The 17,629-nt window shown below is 36.2% G+C and overlaps 1 protein-coding gene across 3 annotated transcripts in view; it reads right to left on the reverse strand.

The window, feature by feature from the left end:
• klg (klingon) overlaps positions 1-17,629 on the reverse strand; it is a 1,029,592-nt gene that overhangs the window by 37,604 nt on the left and 974,359 nt on the right. For all 3 annotated transcript variants that reach the window (XM_081726054.1, XM_081726053.1, XM_081726052.1), the window contains one exon: positions 4,642-4,816. In XM_081726054.1, coding sequence (XP_081582180.1) covers positions 4,642-4,816 — 175 coding nt within the window. The remainder of the gene's footprint in view (positions 1-4,641; positions 4,817-17,629) is intronic.

Genomic DNA, 17,629 nt, shown 5'->3' on the forward strand with positions numbered 1-17,629 from the left:
TAGGCTACACAGCATACAGTCCTCGTCTCCAAAATCGAACACACGTACAAATCAATTAGTTGACTTTCCGTTATTTCCATTAATGGCCAAAAGTTTATAGACAGAGAGAGAGATAAAGAGAGAAGACTCGTATTGATTCGTCGTATGGGAAGTGCTCACCTTTCGTGTTGAGAGTGTATGTTGAAATACCACTTTATCCAGCAGCCTATGACACCTCTCACGTAAGGCATTGATGCCCAGTGCTGTTGCCTCGTTCGTGGAAGCTTTTCTCCCGCTCCCGTGACATATTCGAATCGCATCGCATCGCATCGTTGGCGAGAAGAAAGAAAAGTAGAGCAGGTGGTGTGGTTTTACGAGCCTCATAAACTCAACAAAAGCTTTGGCGCCTCAACGACACTACACAAAACCACACAATCCCCTTTCTTTTCCTCCAAATTTACTTCTACCAACATATATTGTCAACTACTGACATGCGCACGCAATATTGTATAAAGTACAGGAAGGTCTGGTATTACAACTATATACCTCCACATTTGCATTTACGTCAAGGTGCAACTTTGACGCAGGTCTTTACACATACATTGACAAAACACAACTACTATGAACGTTACTGGTCAGAAAGTACTTGATATTTTCAATTATATGAAGAGCATCTAAAAGGTTATACTTTACTTCAAACTATATTTTAAGAAAATAGCTCTTGCATTGAAGATCATCTTGTCAGAGATGCGCAACCTACTCGTGAAATCAATATGAAACCTTGCGTATCCGAGAATACATATAATGTGAAGTAACTGTGTATTGAATATAAAGAAACATGAACTTTTGAAAATTCATTGGAATAAAACTTTGATCAGGATTGTACATTCTCAGACACCTCTTGTAAACGCATTTTTGTCAATAAACTCGACTAGCTTCCTTCTTTCCTTTCCGCATACCTTCAAGCATAGCCTGATACTTCCCGATTCTTTGGACGCTTAACTCATCATTCTGCAGTCAAACAAAACCATGAGGAACACAACAACAAGGGGTATTCGACACACGATTAGGAGAGGTGCAGGATCGACGAGAAAAGCGGATCACACCTTTGGAGAATAACCAGCTCCATGGTCAAGAGTACCATTCTGTTGGTTTATCACCGCAGACTCATCAAGTTTCAGCAGACTAGTAGAATGAAGGTGTAGGAGTACATCATAGTAAAGACGCATTATCGACGCCCCTTGCAGATCAACAGGATAGAAATCCAGGTGTTGACTGTCTCCAGCTATCCAGGCTGTTCCAAGGGAAAACATTCATCATCCCAGATGACTAGGACGACGCCAGTCTCGATGGATCTATCAGGCTAGTGCTCATCCTTTATCTTTTAATCATAACCTATTTCTCTTTCTCACTTGTTTCCCATAACTAGTCATTTTTCAAAATTAGAAACATTTGAATTTTATTTAAATTCAATCATAATTTAGTTGTTAAGTACCGTGTTGTGCATCAGTACCATCCCAAGTTGTTACATTATTCTATGAGTATTTTTAGAGATTACTCTGAGCTATAACTGATGGCACAGCACCGGCACAATAATATACACAAGGATGTTTCAGAAAGTAATGCATCCAGACCCACTACTTGGCCAAAAGTACTGCAAACATTCTGAAATGTTTACCATTAATGCACTGAAGTTTAAGCTATAAAATGTCACGTGTTTCACCTTCTTATCTCTTCTCGTTCTAGAGTAATGGAGCAATCCATGACGTCCAGTGGTGGCGTAAGCAGGCTGTCATTGAATTTGTGACTGCGGAAGGTTGTGCGCCCAGGAACATTCATCGCCGGCAGCGAGTCGTGGGTACAACATTACGACCCGGGAACGAAGCGTCAATCGATGGAGTACCGCCACACGTCCTCCTCTCCTCAAAAAAAAAATCAAAGATATTCCATTTGCTGGCAAAGTGTTGACATTCTGCCTCATCCTGCCTATAGTCCGGATCTTGCGCCGTGCGGCTTTCGTCCCTTCCCCAAACTTAGGGGCCAACGCTACAGCTGTGACGCGTATTTAGAAGCAGCAGTTCGTAAAGATGTCACCAGCAGCAACCACAATTCTTCGCAGACACCTTGTTTCGCGTTGGCGCAAGTGTGTTGTCCGTAATGGGGACTATCTTGAAAAATGATTCCACCATTAGTAACTTGACATTGTATGCTTTCCACTGATACTTGTATCGGTGCAATCTGTCAAACACAAAAGTATCACCTTGGAGGAATTACTTTCTAAATGATCCTCGTATATATACGTATATATATGGGGGTTCCCTCAGTTTGGAAATAACTATCTTCGCCTATGGCTGTAAGCAAAGAGAATAACAGAAAAATATCATATTAGCCTTTCTGTTTTATTATCTCTTTCCTATTTCCTGCTTAATTTTGCCTTCATTGATTATCGATTACAATTACTAATAACAATCGGAAATCTATTTGCTCATAGGAACTTCTTGAAACACTATATTACGACCAAATTCAGTTATATTCTGAAAGTTACTTATACATGTAGCCTGAGGTAGTCACAAATCACGTATGGGAAAGAAAAATAAAAATCCGAATAGCTGGTTCATCTCAATTTTCTCTACGGATATCACTCTTCTTCCTTCTGTTAAAAATGTGCGAATTGTTAAAGAAACTATCAACCAACATCATGGCGCTAAAGGCGATCAAATTCAACCCTCACGATAGATTTATTTCAACCATAATGTTTCTCCTAGACTGGGCTCTATCTCACAACTTATTTCGTTGTATATAACTTTATACACTTCTAAAGTTTTTATTTCCGGTAAACTATTGAAACTGAAATGAAATCTTAAAGTTTTACATCCCACAGTTATGACGGATAGGCTAAAACAGACGATAATGGTAAGAAATGTACGCAATGGTGGAATGAATGAAGTGGAAGGAAACGGAATAACCCCGGGAAAACCCAAGCATACGGTGTTTGTCCACCACAAAGTTCATTTGGTGGGAGCTGGGATCGAACCAGGGACACCACGCACTACAGGTGAATGCTCTACCACTGAGCCCCCACAGCCTCTCGGTAACCGATTGAGTTTATCTTTCCACACTTCTCAAATTTCAAATGGGTTGCCTCAAAACCTCTGAATATGTGAGCACGTATGAATACAGATTGTTGTGACTTAAACTATACCAGCTTTAAATAACAAAAAAATATGGTTAACAACTTGTCGTAGTTTCAAATCTTCTTAAAAAGGAAATTTCGTGTGTGGATACAAACTTCTTGTGCGGCTGAGCCAGAATAGAAACACCTGAACTCTGAACTCCCGTATACACAAGTGAAGTGAAGCAAGTCATTAGGAATAAAATTCATCACTCGTAAGAAATATATGCAAGCATTTAAATAAATAATCTTGGAATTAACATAATTTGTTAAGGTACCATTGCATGCGTTATAGGCTAAATAAAACTAGGGGGAAAGCAAATGAAAAATGAAACAATTGTTTTAGGTAGTTGTAGAAAATAAATTATCTACATGTTAAAATGGTAGGTTTATATGTTTGTGCTCAAGAAAAATTTATATGTTTGTGGCCAACTCTTTTGATAATGATATCTCGGAAATCACAAGCTCTAGAAAGATGCCGTTTTCATTGATTGGTTGTAAATTTTGTGTAGATTTTTTCGGTCCTAATTGAATATTTTAAAAACTGGCCGTTATCTGTTTATTATATTTTTATGGATACACTGAAAATATTGAGATTTTAAAAAGTAAAGCATCATATCCTACGAGTTATACATTCCAGCACCACACATCTGTATACGGGATTAGTATCTCTCCAGCGTTTGTTTTATGGGCAAATGACAATGAAAAACGAAGGATAAAACCATTTCTCCAATCTAAGATAAATTTTTATTGTTTGGAGTGTTTTGCCAATGAACACTATATGCCACTGACATTATAATTAATTGTGTGTGTAATGCATTGCGGTATTACATACTGCATGCAAGAAGAAAGAAATCACTGATCATACATAAATTAGTAACTGTAACCACAAGTAGGCTCAAATCTTGCAACCGGTGTGAAATGTTGAAAAAAAATCTCGCCTTTATCGTACCCCTTGCCGATTTTTTTTTTTTTTTTTTTTATCAAGATGTTCTTCACTTGTGTCTGTAAAGGGACAAGTACAGATGTTGTGAGGAATAGCAAGGACGTTCATGCTCATGTGAATGATGTGCTGTGTAGAGAGCGCAGGTTCAGTTAATCGTATACGAAAAATTTTAATTTCCCTGTAATACACAAAATTGTTCGAGAAGACTTCTTCCAGTTTCAGAAAAGAATGCTTATCAACGCTTGATCCTACAAACAAGTCCACAGTAAAACGTTGATAGCCATTATTTGAATGCCTTCATTATGCGTTTCTTTTTTTTAAGTTTTTAAATTTTCCATAGTTTTCTATTGTTTTTTACCTTCCTGTTACTACACTTGCAAAAAGTCACAAGGGCAGTCGAAAGCTTGGAAAAGAAAAGCTTTTGTCATGTGTTGAACTTTATTTCTAGTTGAGATATACTCGTATGGTCTAGAATCTGAAAGCAGATTTGGACTTAAAATATAGAATTAAGTTATTATTGTACTTGAGTAGCATGTATTCTTACCTGACAATTCCATGTGCTGTTTAGCAGTTCCCAAGTCATTAGAAGCTGAACAACTATAGTTTCCAAAATCAGATTGTTGGAGGTCTATTATTGTGAGATAATGTTTGTTCCCGTTGCTGCTCACAGTTATTCGTTCAGAAGCCATCACAGGGAAGCTGTTGCGACTCCATTTCACCTGAAAGATAAAGCATACAATTTTTCCATATTAAAACGAACAAAGTAGAAATTTTGAAATGAAATTAAATCTAAGTTATACGTCCCGTGTTTATGCCGGCTAGGCTAAAGGAGACTGTGATCATTAGAAATGAATGAAATGGTAGAATGAAGAAAGTAGGAGGAAACGGGAGAACCCCGAGATAACAAAGCCACATGGTGTTTGTCCACTACAAAGCTCACTTGGAGCTAGCTGGGATAGAAGCAAGGACCCCATGTAATACAAAGGAACGCTCTACCACTGAGCCACTGTGGCCTCCAAAGTAGAAATTTTACTTGGATAACACCTATTATTCTTCCGAAGAGCAGGAAAAATTTTTCTACTTCAGTGTAAATAAGGTCAATGGTTATTCTAATAGTAAAATAACAATCATATAACAATAAGATTTGTGTTTTTAGATTGCGTAGCTCATAATTAACAGTGTCAATAGATATATTGTAATAGATATTAGAGAATTCAAAGGTTTAAAAATTAAGTAAAACAATGAAGTTAAATCTATCAACTTCATCATAAAAAATAATGTTTTATAAATTGATAAAATATTAGTAAATCGTAAAGCAGAGAGATAGGGACAGATCTATGTAATGATATTTACCATGCTGGACACCCCAACATGAAAATTGGCTCTCCCGAGACTCTAGTAGGATTATACTCCAATAATTAACAAAATAAATGAGTGACATATGATCTGAATGTTCACGAATTTGAAATATTCTGAATGCCGAAATAAGCATTATATTATCTATTTTTTAATGAGAAAGTAATACCAGAACAGTGTTCTTTCTTCCCCATTGAGAAAACATTTGTGTTGAGTTGGGAATTATGTAAACATACTTTTCCTAGATTCTGAAACTATTTGTTACAACTATCTAATTTCTTGTGGGTCCTACAGTATATATTTTAGCTGTATCTTCACTTGTAAGACCGGGTTCTCTAAACGCTTTCCGGTTCCATATGTACTTTTGTCCCCGACTATACAGAGCAGTTTTAAAAAAAACAATATTTCATTTTTTCTGTGTTCAAAGAACATAACACGATAAACGAAATTCTTTAGTTCGTCGTAGCTACCAGTACAAAGGATCTCTTCATTGCAAACCTATTTTATCACTGCATCAGGTGTATCAGTCAGTAATACTCCTAATTAGAAATTAGTTGGACTGAATAATTGTTATATAAGTTATCTTTAAACCTTTAGCGATCTTTAAAGTATTTTTCATACATACTGAGCTGAAAACATTTCGAAGTATATGGGGAAACTATGGGCTAGCAACCATCTCACAAAACACAGCTGCTCTGTAACAGAGTCATAGTTGTCAGGAGTGAATATTTTATTTGAAGCATAATTTATGTATGTTCTACATATTATATTTCATTTGATTACTCTGAGTATTCAAAACAAACTATTGGCAACTCTTTGGAACTTTACCGATTGGGAACACAAAGGATAAACCAAACTCTGAGAAATCATTCTTTTGCTTTCAGAGCGCGCCGAATCCTCATCGCACGAGCCACGTTAACTCTTGTTTCAATAGTACTGAAATAAGTATATGAATAATATTAAACGGTGGTAAGAGACCTGCAGACCGAATGTTTCGGCCCAAGTCCAATCCACTCCGAATGTACTTAGACCCATCCGAACCCGGGTTCGGAAAACTTTAAAGATTTTTGGCTCAAGCCCGAGCCCGGCCCGGCCTGGCCCGGCAAGCAAACCGCCGCTAAGCAACACCAACTGTAAATATTGAATTGTTTGTAATATCTTATACTTCACCTGCGAGCACGCAGACTTCAATGTTTCATCTTATTCCAATTAGCATTTAATGAAAGTCAATAATTATTAAGGAACTGCAATTAATCGGCCCAAGCCCGGCCTCACCTGAAGAGAAACTAGTGTCGGCATTCCTAAGCTCGGCCTGTTCATATCTCTAAATGTGATGCAGTGTTTAGAAGAGTTCTATAACAAGTCTGAAAATACTTGAAGAAAGTTATCCGTTGCATATTAATTATCATCTACGACAGTATGAAATACCAATTTCTGCTTCATTTCCAAGAAGGCAACTGCGCGGGAGCTGCTAACCCCTTTTCGTAGTGTGAACATTGTGGAAAATAAAATTGTGAATTATCATAAGTACAACACATTAAATAAGGACATTTTAAAATAAGTACTGAGATTATTATTATTATTATTATTATTATTATTATTATTATTGTTGTTGTTGTTGTTGTTATTATTATTATTATTTTTGTTATTATTATTATTATTATTATTATTATTATTATTATTATTTATTCTATCATTTCTGATATTGGTGTGGAAATTTTCATGTGTTCTGTTCTCATATTTTCGGACTGAAATTGCCAATAAATCTTCATCTCCTCGGTAATATTTTTTTCCTTATGTGATTGAAGATGTTTCAAGTTCGTATTATGTTGTATGTGTAAAAATCCAGGCATTCCGAACCATGAATTATTGATTATAGTGAAAAAGCAGTTTTCCAGGGACTCAACCCAGGAGAAAATGTAACAATAGTTAGGTCTAACGATACAAAAACATTCTTATATGTAACTAAGATATATAACCACACATAATACAAATCAACAACAACATATGCATACTACAAGATGCGTTCATTAATATCAAATATGATTTCCACATGAGCTGATATAAATGAAAACACATTTATGTAATTTATACAATATAAATGAATACTCAATATTATCAAACAAAAGGTACAAAAACTTAACATCTCAAATCCAACATTATACACTATTCTTTTTATCTTTTCTAAAATTATATTTTAACGCTGCTATGGTATAGAAGTATCTCAAAAACTTGACCTGATGTAGACCAAAGGATGGCTGAGTTTGTGAAAATGCCGATTTGAAAATGAAATGAAATCTTTAAGTTTTACGTCCCACGGTTATGCTGGTTAGGCTAAAGAAGACGGTGATGATGAGAGATAAATGAAATGTTGGAATGAAGAAAATGGGAGAAAACGGGAAAACCTCAAGAAAACTCACGAGCACGGTGTTTGTCCACCACAAAGTCCGCGAGCTGGGATCGAACCACGGACCCCAAGCACCGGAGGTGAACGCTCTACCACTGAGCCACCGCGCCTCCCCCCAGTAAAATGCCGCCAATTTGTCGGGAATGGGGTGAAAAAGAATAAATACGAGAGTTTCATCAAAAAATACAGTACTGTACTTTTTTGTATTGGTTGCTTAAGAATACAACAGAGAATAAATTTCCCAATTACCCTTAAACAAAAGAAAAGTACTTATTTTTGAAGGCATAGAGCCTTTACTATAGGGTATACATGAAAATGAAAATTAATGAATACACACTGTACATCAATTTACCTGATAAGACAGACCCCAGAAGAATATTTTATAAAGGCATAAAACTGTCTATAATGAACGTGAGGTCTGGGTACGGGATTTTTCGCCCTGTCAGGGTGTAGCCGACTTATCCTGACTGCCGGGTGATCGAGTGTAGAGTTCTAGGGACTCCATTGTACTTATTACTGCAGTTAGTTATATTCCAACATCTGATCCAGGTCCCCACAAATAATTTAATCATGCTACTCTTCCTCATTTGTTTCTATTTCCCAACATTATAAGCGATGATTAAGATTCGTTCGTGTATTCTCCAACTAGTTTTCTCAGTGAAGAAGGAAAAACACAGGACTATGATTTAACCCATGCTGATAGGTACCAAGCGAGAAGAAAAAAAAACGGAGCTTGACTTCAGATTAATTTATATATCTCGCACGCTTCGTATTGTAATGGAAATAAATATACCATATAATATTATTTAAAACTTTAATACACTATCATGGATCAGGATAAGAAGTATGAGGAAGGAGCCTGCAGCCTGTCCGTAGGTTCACACTGAACTATAAAATTTACATTTTGATAACATTCTTTATTTTGTCTCACATTATTTAAGAGCCTAGTAGAGCATAACGATTTTATAGTTAAGATTCCAGAATAGTTAAAAGTATTTAAAAAAAAGAATAGTGTGTTCCAAGTATAATAAAATTACAGTTCGTTTTTTATAAACCTTACTTATTGGTACAATATTTCAGTATATACCTCAAAAATTGCGAATGGAATACGCCAAATATTTAAAATCATTACTTCAAATAGAAGTGTTGGCTGTAACCCAGGAATATGATTCGGCTATTGTTTTACTTTAAGAGTACAAAAAAAAAAGAACACAAGATCTTAGTTATGTAAGAAACTTTGTCCAGCTGGAAAAAGCGAAAAAAAAAAAGAGGAACAAAAAAAACTTGTGGAAGGAAGAAGTGAAAAGGAAGGAAGAAGAGATAGAGAATTTGCTGGCACGTTTGCACAAGCGGGCAGACGCGTAGTGGGAAGGGACACAAAGAAAAAGAAGAGTTACTTCTACCATCGTAGTACCACCATCAGCGAACCTGGTGCTGTTTCTCAACTTTAGACAAACTTTTCTCTACTATAAAAGCCGGGTTTTATTTCAGCTGTTTCAACGGTGAAAGTGGCCCTTATGAATAATGGTGTTTAAATAGGAGTTTCTATACTGTTCCGGCAATTCATTTCTCTGCAGCCAGAATTAAACGAGGAAGCAACCTTCTCTTCAACTTCTTCTTTCTTGTTCTGCTTTTTCCTTCTTTTAGTCTTTCTTTCTTCTAAAAACAGTGTAATAACATTCAGAAAAATGAAAAAAAATAAATGTGCCACTTTTACCCCAAGCTCCCGTCATTAACCCTTTCTTAATAAATAAATAATCTTTGTTGGCTTGTATTTCTTGATCAATTACCTAGTCAAGATTAATAAAATGCCTAATCACTTCGAAATTAAAATACACTAATTATGTGATATGTTCAAAGAGATAAAGATAATTTAAATGTGAAGCAAGAGAGCCCGAGACAATATTATTTTGCATAAGGTACCGTTTTCACGAGTCACTTAGTACCTTTCTGTTTGTAGCTATTTAGAAACGCGAAAATAAATGCACATTTTCTATATTGCTGGAAATTTAAAGCAGGTAAGCGAGTCGCGATAAAGGTATCTCATGTAAAAGAATATTGTCTAGTGCGCTCTTGTTCCACATTTGGATTATCTTCTGTCTATTTGAAGATATTACATAATTACTGTAAAATTAGCAGTATTTTAATTTCGCCGTGATGGGGCCTCTTAAGTTGGAAAATCCTGAAAATAGCATAGAACTATTTAAAACTTCGTTATATACGCCATAAGTAGCCTTGAATAATAATTGCATAAAGAAATTTGAAAGAACTTTCTAGACAACACAACTGTAAATTTTTATTTTCTTTTGTATATGTATATATTCTAACCTGCTTGAAAGTATATTGTTCATTGAACAAATCAAAACTATATCACCTGAAAGTTTGCTAAATTCAGGAGATGAAGGAAATTTAAAATTTTGTGATGAACTAAAATGTGGAGTCCTAGTTTACCTGTCCCACATAGTGAATCTAATCGTTTATAACGCCCTTTTTCGGTTTTCGGCTCGGTCGGGTCAGATTTTGGATGGTATTAATGTATGCGAAAGAGAATGTACGTTTCTCGTAATTTCTAATAACACCTTGTGTATATGCAACCCCTTTTACGCCATCGCACTGCTAGTTTACATAAGAGCAAAGGATAAAAGACAGAGAGAATGGAGTTAAAACTTTATTTTCTTGTTTTTAATCACTGTTCTGAATTAAGACTTGGCCAAAATCTAGATTTGAAATAGAAATCGTCATAACTGATATTCGGCAAGTTTTCTCTCGTAGTTTAACTCCTGATAATACAGGTAGGAATATCTATTAGCGCAACTATTTATTATCGGATTAGCGTGAGGCACGTAGACGTTTCCTGTTTATAATTAGGATACGAGGATTATTATTATTATTATTATTATAACTGTTGACAGGATCAGAGTTGTTTTACTTTTTCTTTTTCTTTAGGTTTGCGTCTGAAAATATTTCTTCCACGTTTCTCGATGTTTTTGTGTTTTTTATTTCTCTTTGTACTTCTCGCTTTCCTTCCAGCTTTGCCTCGATGACGGTATGAAGAAGGTTTCATCGCAAGATGAGTCTAATCAAACTAAAGCGTTCACCTCTGATGCAATGGGGTGAACTTCGCAGCAAGTGAACTTTGTGGTGGACGAACACCGTTTGTTTGGGTTTTCTCGGGGTTTCCCGTTTCCTGCCACTGTCTTCGTTCCACCGTTTCATTCACTTATTACCGCATCCTTAGCCTAGTCGGCATAATCGTGGGACGTAAAACTTAAAGATTTCATTTTTCAATCAAACTAGACTTTCTACAAAAACGCTGACTAAAAGCATCCTCTTCTCTCCTAGCTGTTTTAAAACATCTTCATTTGGTTACTCTCTCCGTCCATTTTATCTTCCTCATCTTCCCCCAACACCACAATTCGAAGTTCTCTAAGTATTTCTTTCCTAACTTCCGTAATGTCCAAGTCTCTGAACCATAGGACCCAATACTTCACATATAGGATTCGTATAGGAATTGACAAGTTTTCTCGTATTATTTAAATTTTCGGGACATGGGAGGTATTTTCAGGAAATCTGATTACATCAACTTGAGAATCTCCTTCCTGATGCGTCGTAGAATAATACAAGCTCAATATACAGTGAGACCACGATAACTCGAAGCTGAATGGAATAGACAAAGATTGGAGCTATCGAGTATTTCAAGTAATCAAGGTTCGAGTTATGAAGGTGACCACAACAAAAATTCGAGGTTCCACATTCCTCATGAAAAGTGTCTATACAACCTCTATAACTCGAAATTTTATTTGTTCAACCTCTATAACTGGAAGTTTTATTTGTTCAAACTCTATAACTCGAAGTTTTATTCGTTTAACCTCTAGAGCAGCGTTTCCCAACCGGTGTGCCGTGAATGGACCGCTGGTGTGCCGCGAGAAATCGAAATAAAATTATTAATTTTATAGCAATCAAATTGTAAAACGTAGGGGAAAATGTATATTTGTATTTCACATTACTATGAACCTCTACTATGAGTCTACAATTTTAAGTTTCATACCGTGTTACTGTTGTGTACATTTCTAATGTTGAAAAAAGTATTTGTTGTCATTGTGATGACCATTATTGCTTCTTTATTGTTGCAGACTATTTCGCAACTTGAAAATTCAAAATATCATTCAATCCTTTCGACAAATTACCAACATTTGTGTTTTAAAAGTAAAAGAGATTTGTTTGTTCGTTTGTTATTTAGTGATCTTCCTTCTTAGTAAAAGGTTGTATACAGTTTTTAAAAAGAGAGCGTATTTTTAAAAACCTGAGTCCAATATTTCATTGCAATTGTTTTCTATTTTTAAATTAGAATGAAAAATAAGCATAATGACTTACCACGAGGAGAAACCAGTGTTCGAGCTTTCTTCTCTGTGAGAAGGAGATCAATAAAAATACCACAGAAAAAATACCACTGTGTTTTATATTTACAATTAATATCTATAAGTGTGCCGCAAGAATCCAAGTAACACCCGTAGTGTGCCGCAAGTTGAAAAAGGTTGGGAAACGCTGCTCTAGAGTCTGAAGTTGTGAAAGTTCCTTAAATTAAATAAGATTATTAGTAAAAATAAAAAAAATGTAAATATATTGTTTTGGAGAAGGACAGTTCATGTCTAGACACGAGTGAAACACAATTACAGCACGCATTATCAACAATGACAAGACTAGCAACAATAACAAATGCGTAAAAGCATAGAGCTATGGCATTGTGTTACCGAGATCACAAAAGAAATTCGAAAAAATGAAATGAAATCTTTGAGTTTTACGTCCCACGGTTATGCCGGTTAGGCTAAAGGAGACGGTGATGATGAGTAATGAATGAAATGGTGGAATGAAGAAAGTGGGAGGAAACGGGAGAACCCCGAGAAAACCCACGCACACGGTGTTTGTCCACCACAAAGTTCACTTGGCAGGGGCTGGGATCGAACCCGGCACCAGAGGTGAATGCTCTACCAATGAGCCACCGCGGCCCCAAAAGAAATTCGAGTTATAGAGGTAAACTTCAACTTTTAGAGGTTCGCAGATACGAAAGTTCGAGTTACCGAAAGTTTTTAAATATGATTATGAAATCCTTAAAAATCGACTTATCGAGGTTGTAATTTTTAAACATTCGACTTAAAGAGGGTATTTTAACTTTGAGTGTTATGGAGAGTTCAAGGGAATGTGAAAGCCCAACTCTATTGTGTTTCGCGTTACAGACACAGTGTATGTTCAAAAAGTATTGTTCCATATATACATAGGGTCGGACTCTTGTCTGTCTCCCTACTAACAAATGTACTGGACCTTAAGAGTGTTCGGAAGGTTTAGGGTAAAAACTGAAACGCAACCACTTTTTCCGACGGTTACCCAATGTCAGGAGATCAATAATATTATTACGATACGTAAAGATAGAAGCAGAAAAAATATTTTAAGACTAATATTCCGAAACCTGCCTACAGGTCAAATACTCAGACAAAAAGAAATAAACATATTGGGCCTTATGCAGAGTCGTTTTGTCGCATGATTAGCGGCATACTAAAGGTTTGAATACTGCAGGAAACGTTAGTCGAACTCTTTAGTATGGCACTAATCATGCCTCAAAACGATTCTGCAATATGAATCTAGTCTAATAATCCATCGCAGTTGTGATCAATAGTATCTGAATCTTTCACCGCTATGAACCATTGTAGGTGAAGTCAAATATTTTATACATATCAGACTTAATAGCAAAAAGCTATTTGGTGGTTCCAATTAAAATTTAATATTTACAGATTACTCGTTCAACAAGCATTTTTTTTAAAGTTTGTAATATTGTTACCAAACATTTTCATAGTCTATTCCTTGTCGAAACTAAATATAAAGAAATTACACTTTTACATACAGTATTTTGTAAGTTAATTTGAGAAATCCTGTGTCGAAAACATTCTGAGATTTCACTTGAATTTCATTCATCCTCAACATGGGGATACGTAAGATTGAGAGACTGAAGGTCAAGTGGGTGAACGAGGTTGGTACTCGTATTTGTTAGTAACCAGCAGAGATGGAACAGGTAATGGCTTTTGTTCAAGTCATAGACCTAGATATAGCATCTCAGACTCGATCACTCATTCAGGACTGGTTACCCGAACAGACCCGGTGACTTAGTCAGTCCCGGCGACCCAGATAGACGCGGTGACTCGGTCAGACCCATTTGTCCAGACAGGCTCGGTGAATTGATCAGTCCCAGTGGCTCAGACAAAACTGGTGACCTAAACAGACCCGGTAAATCGTTAGAGCCGGTGAATCGTTAGTCCCAGTGACCCAGACAGACCCTATGACCTAAACAGACCCGGTGACTCGGTGAGGCTCAGTGACTCAGATCTGGTGACTCGGTCTGACCCGGTGACCCAGACAGACCCGGAGACTCAGTAAAGCTCTGTGACCCAAACAGATCCGGTGGCCTAAACAGACCTGTTGAATCGTCAGTCCCAGTGACCTAAGAGACCCGGTAACTCGGTGAAGTCCAGTGACTCAGACAGATCCGGTGACACTCAGGCATGGTGATCCAGACAGACGAGAGTCAGTGAAGCCCAATTGTCCAGACAGATCCGGTGAATCGGTCAGCCCCAGTGACGCAGACAGACCCGGTGACCCGAACAAATCCGATCATCCAGAAGCAGTTGAAATATCATCTTTGCAGCATTAATGTAGAATTTTAGAGTCGATTAATGATGTATACTACTCGAGCTCGATCATTCTGGGTGACATTTCTTGATTGTTTAAAATTTAATTTCATGTTTGTTCGTCTTTCCATGCTGAAAAATAATATAGTGTTTTTTGAACAAAGACTATACAGAGAAAGATCTATCAAAACCTGTTTGAATTCATCTGCATCTTTTATATTCTAAACGACAAACTTTAAAGGTTTATATTCTAAACGACAAACTTTAAAGGTTTATTCTATTCAACTTTGATGATTCCTCACAAATATATAAAGTTTAAGTTTTATGTGATTCTCATACTCTGAGAAATGTTTTGGTTATTATTCAGCGCAATACTTTGATACCCACAAACGCATACACCAAGCTAGAAACAAAAGTATAAATTTAATAAGGAGAAAATGGTATTTGTTAGAACTACATTAGAATACTTACACACACACACACACTTCCCGTAAGTATCACAATGTTTCGTCGTCTCTGGGTCATTGCGGGTCACGGGTCTATTGGGCCATGAGCCTGACTGACTGGTTTTCTGGGTCACGAACTTCGTGAACTATTCCGTTATTAGAAACCTAACAGAAGGAAATTTCTGAATAATATTAGTAAGTGTGTAAGCAACCCCAAATATATACAAAAGGAAAAGATCTTCCATATTCAGTTACCTCACGGGTAATACTGAGGTAAAGTGAGGTAATTAGGCAAAGAAGATGTGAGAAAGTTACCATTTTCTACATAAGAATCGTAAATTCGAAGTTGGAAGACTTAATTACAGAAATTGTGTCCCTTTTCCTTAACTACATTTGCAAGTAAACATTTTTTATGGAAAATTTCAGATCTGTTTTTAATGCAGATCATTTATGCATTAGAGATAATCATGTCCTTATTGAAGTGAGAGTAACAATGTACCCAATAGACACAAATATATGTATTATAAGAATTCTCATTTATATAGTGTTATAGGCGGAGTGATGTTATTGTGAAAAAACAACTTTGTAAAGGTAGTAATCTCTCTTCCTCTTTGAACCGATGTTCTCAAAAACACCTGGAAACATAGCATTATTTTTTCTTCTTTTTTGCTTTCGAAACATCATTTTCCCCTTTCCATTAATGTCTTGTAAGCCCTTTAAATAGTTGATGACGCTTTTCTGAAAACGAGGCCCCAGATGCTGGTTTTAACACCCTCACAACAAAATGTTTCCCCCCTTTTTTTGCTAGTGAGAGCAAGTATTTAAAAAAAACAGAGAAAAAGTGTCTCGTAAAGGAAGCAAACAGTCATGAAAATTTGGGAATTGTCTAACGTGAAACGCGAAAGAATGTGTTGAAAGAAAGACAAGGAGGAGGTGTGTTAACTAATGGTTTGAGTAGCACCGTTTCCCTATCCTACGTTCATAATAAACATTTACTCCTTGTAGGAAAAAGATAACGTTACGTGTATATGTGAGAACAATGCAATAAGAAAGGGAATAGGAACCTAATATGACGAAGGGTCCTTTAGAAGGGTGAAAATACTCTTTCAGTCTATAATGTACAGCTCATTGGTCTCTGCGCCAATTAAATGCTAGTGGGAAGAGGGAAGAGAAACTGCAATTACTTCGACAGTTAGAAATTAGTTTTTTGTTCGGACTCCAAATGCTTGTCGTTAGGGGCAGTATATTCTCAAGAAAGAATAACTCTGCAGTCCTTTCATTATTTTCTGTATCTTTTTTCCTAAAGTAGGGGTACTTTGGAAGTTTAAAATCGAGTAGCACGTAACAAGACGAATGGTTTCCATACTTTATAACTATTCTTCTCTGAAATTAAAAAGTTGTTACTGTAAATTAAGTGCGTGTTATATGCTTTCTTTCTTACCATCCTAGTTGTCTTTCCATTTCTTTATAGATCTTTTGTTTTTATAAGGTATCTTTTAGTGATATGGAAGACGTAAAGGTATGTTTCTATCCATCATTTCATGTTTACCAAGATGAGCTTTTTTTGTTAGCCAATTTTGTAGCAAATAACAGTGTAATACTTCATTTATTCTATAGGGGGGCTGACTGAAACTCTAATTCCACTTTTAAACTTTGTAATTAGATGTTGGACTGATATTCTGTGTCAGTTTAAAATCTAATCAACTAACAAACTAACACTATGACCTATGGAACCCGGAGGTTCAATGCCTTTTACAAATGCTCTCCATTGACTACTGTCCTTAGCCAACTGGATCCAGTTTCCTCTTTATTTCGCTATTTTTGCGGGATCCATCTTAATATAATCCTCCCATCTGCGCCTAGGTCTTCCGAATGGTCGTTTTCCGATTGGACTTCCAGTTAAAACTGAAAGTGTTCGTACTTTCTTCCATCCTGGCTACATGACCTGCCCACCTGAGCCTCGTAGATTTGATGACTCTAACAATGTTTGGTAAACTCTATAAATTATGCAGTTCCTCGTTACGAAGTTTTCGCCATTCCCCATTCCCGTTCCTTTTGGGTCCGAATATTCGTCTCAGGATTTTGCTCTCAGATACTTTTAAACTACGCTCTTTCCTCAGAGTAAGCGACCATGTTTCACAACAATACAGCGCAACAGGCATGAATATCATTTTATATATTTTAAGCTTCAAATTTCTCGACAGAATTCGCGACAATAAGATATTTTCAACTGAATAATAAGACGAATTCCCCGCTTTTTGTCGACATTTAATTTATTCGTGAATGTGGTTTTGGTTTGCTAATATTGATCCTAGATATTTAAAAGAATCCACTTTGTCGAAAGTATTATTTGATATCCATAATTTACAGTATTACGATAGCGATGAACTTGCATATGCTTAGTTCTTTTCTGCATTTACTTCTAAGTCAATGGCTCTGCAAGCGTTTAGTAAGACTTCTGCACTTCTTTCTGTTGTTGTTCTACCTAATCAATCAATCAATAAATAAAATCTAATCAACATTAGCATAAAATAAACAGTCATGATACCGAAGTAATGTCATTTTGTCTGTGTAATCCTATTTTATCTCTATCTTACTACATAGGAAATCGTGAACGAGAAATATGGAGAATTTTAGATAACCAAC

The sequence above is a fragment of the Thermobia domestica genome, chromosome 9 (genome assembly GCF_964235325.1).
Source record: "Thermobia domestica chromosome 9, izTheDome1.hap1.1, whole genome shotgun sequence".
NCBI classification, from domain to species: Eukaryota; Metazoa; Arthropoda; class Insecta; order Zygentoma; family Lepismatidae; genus Thermobia; species Thermobia domestica.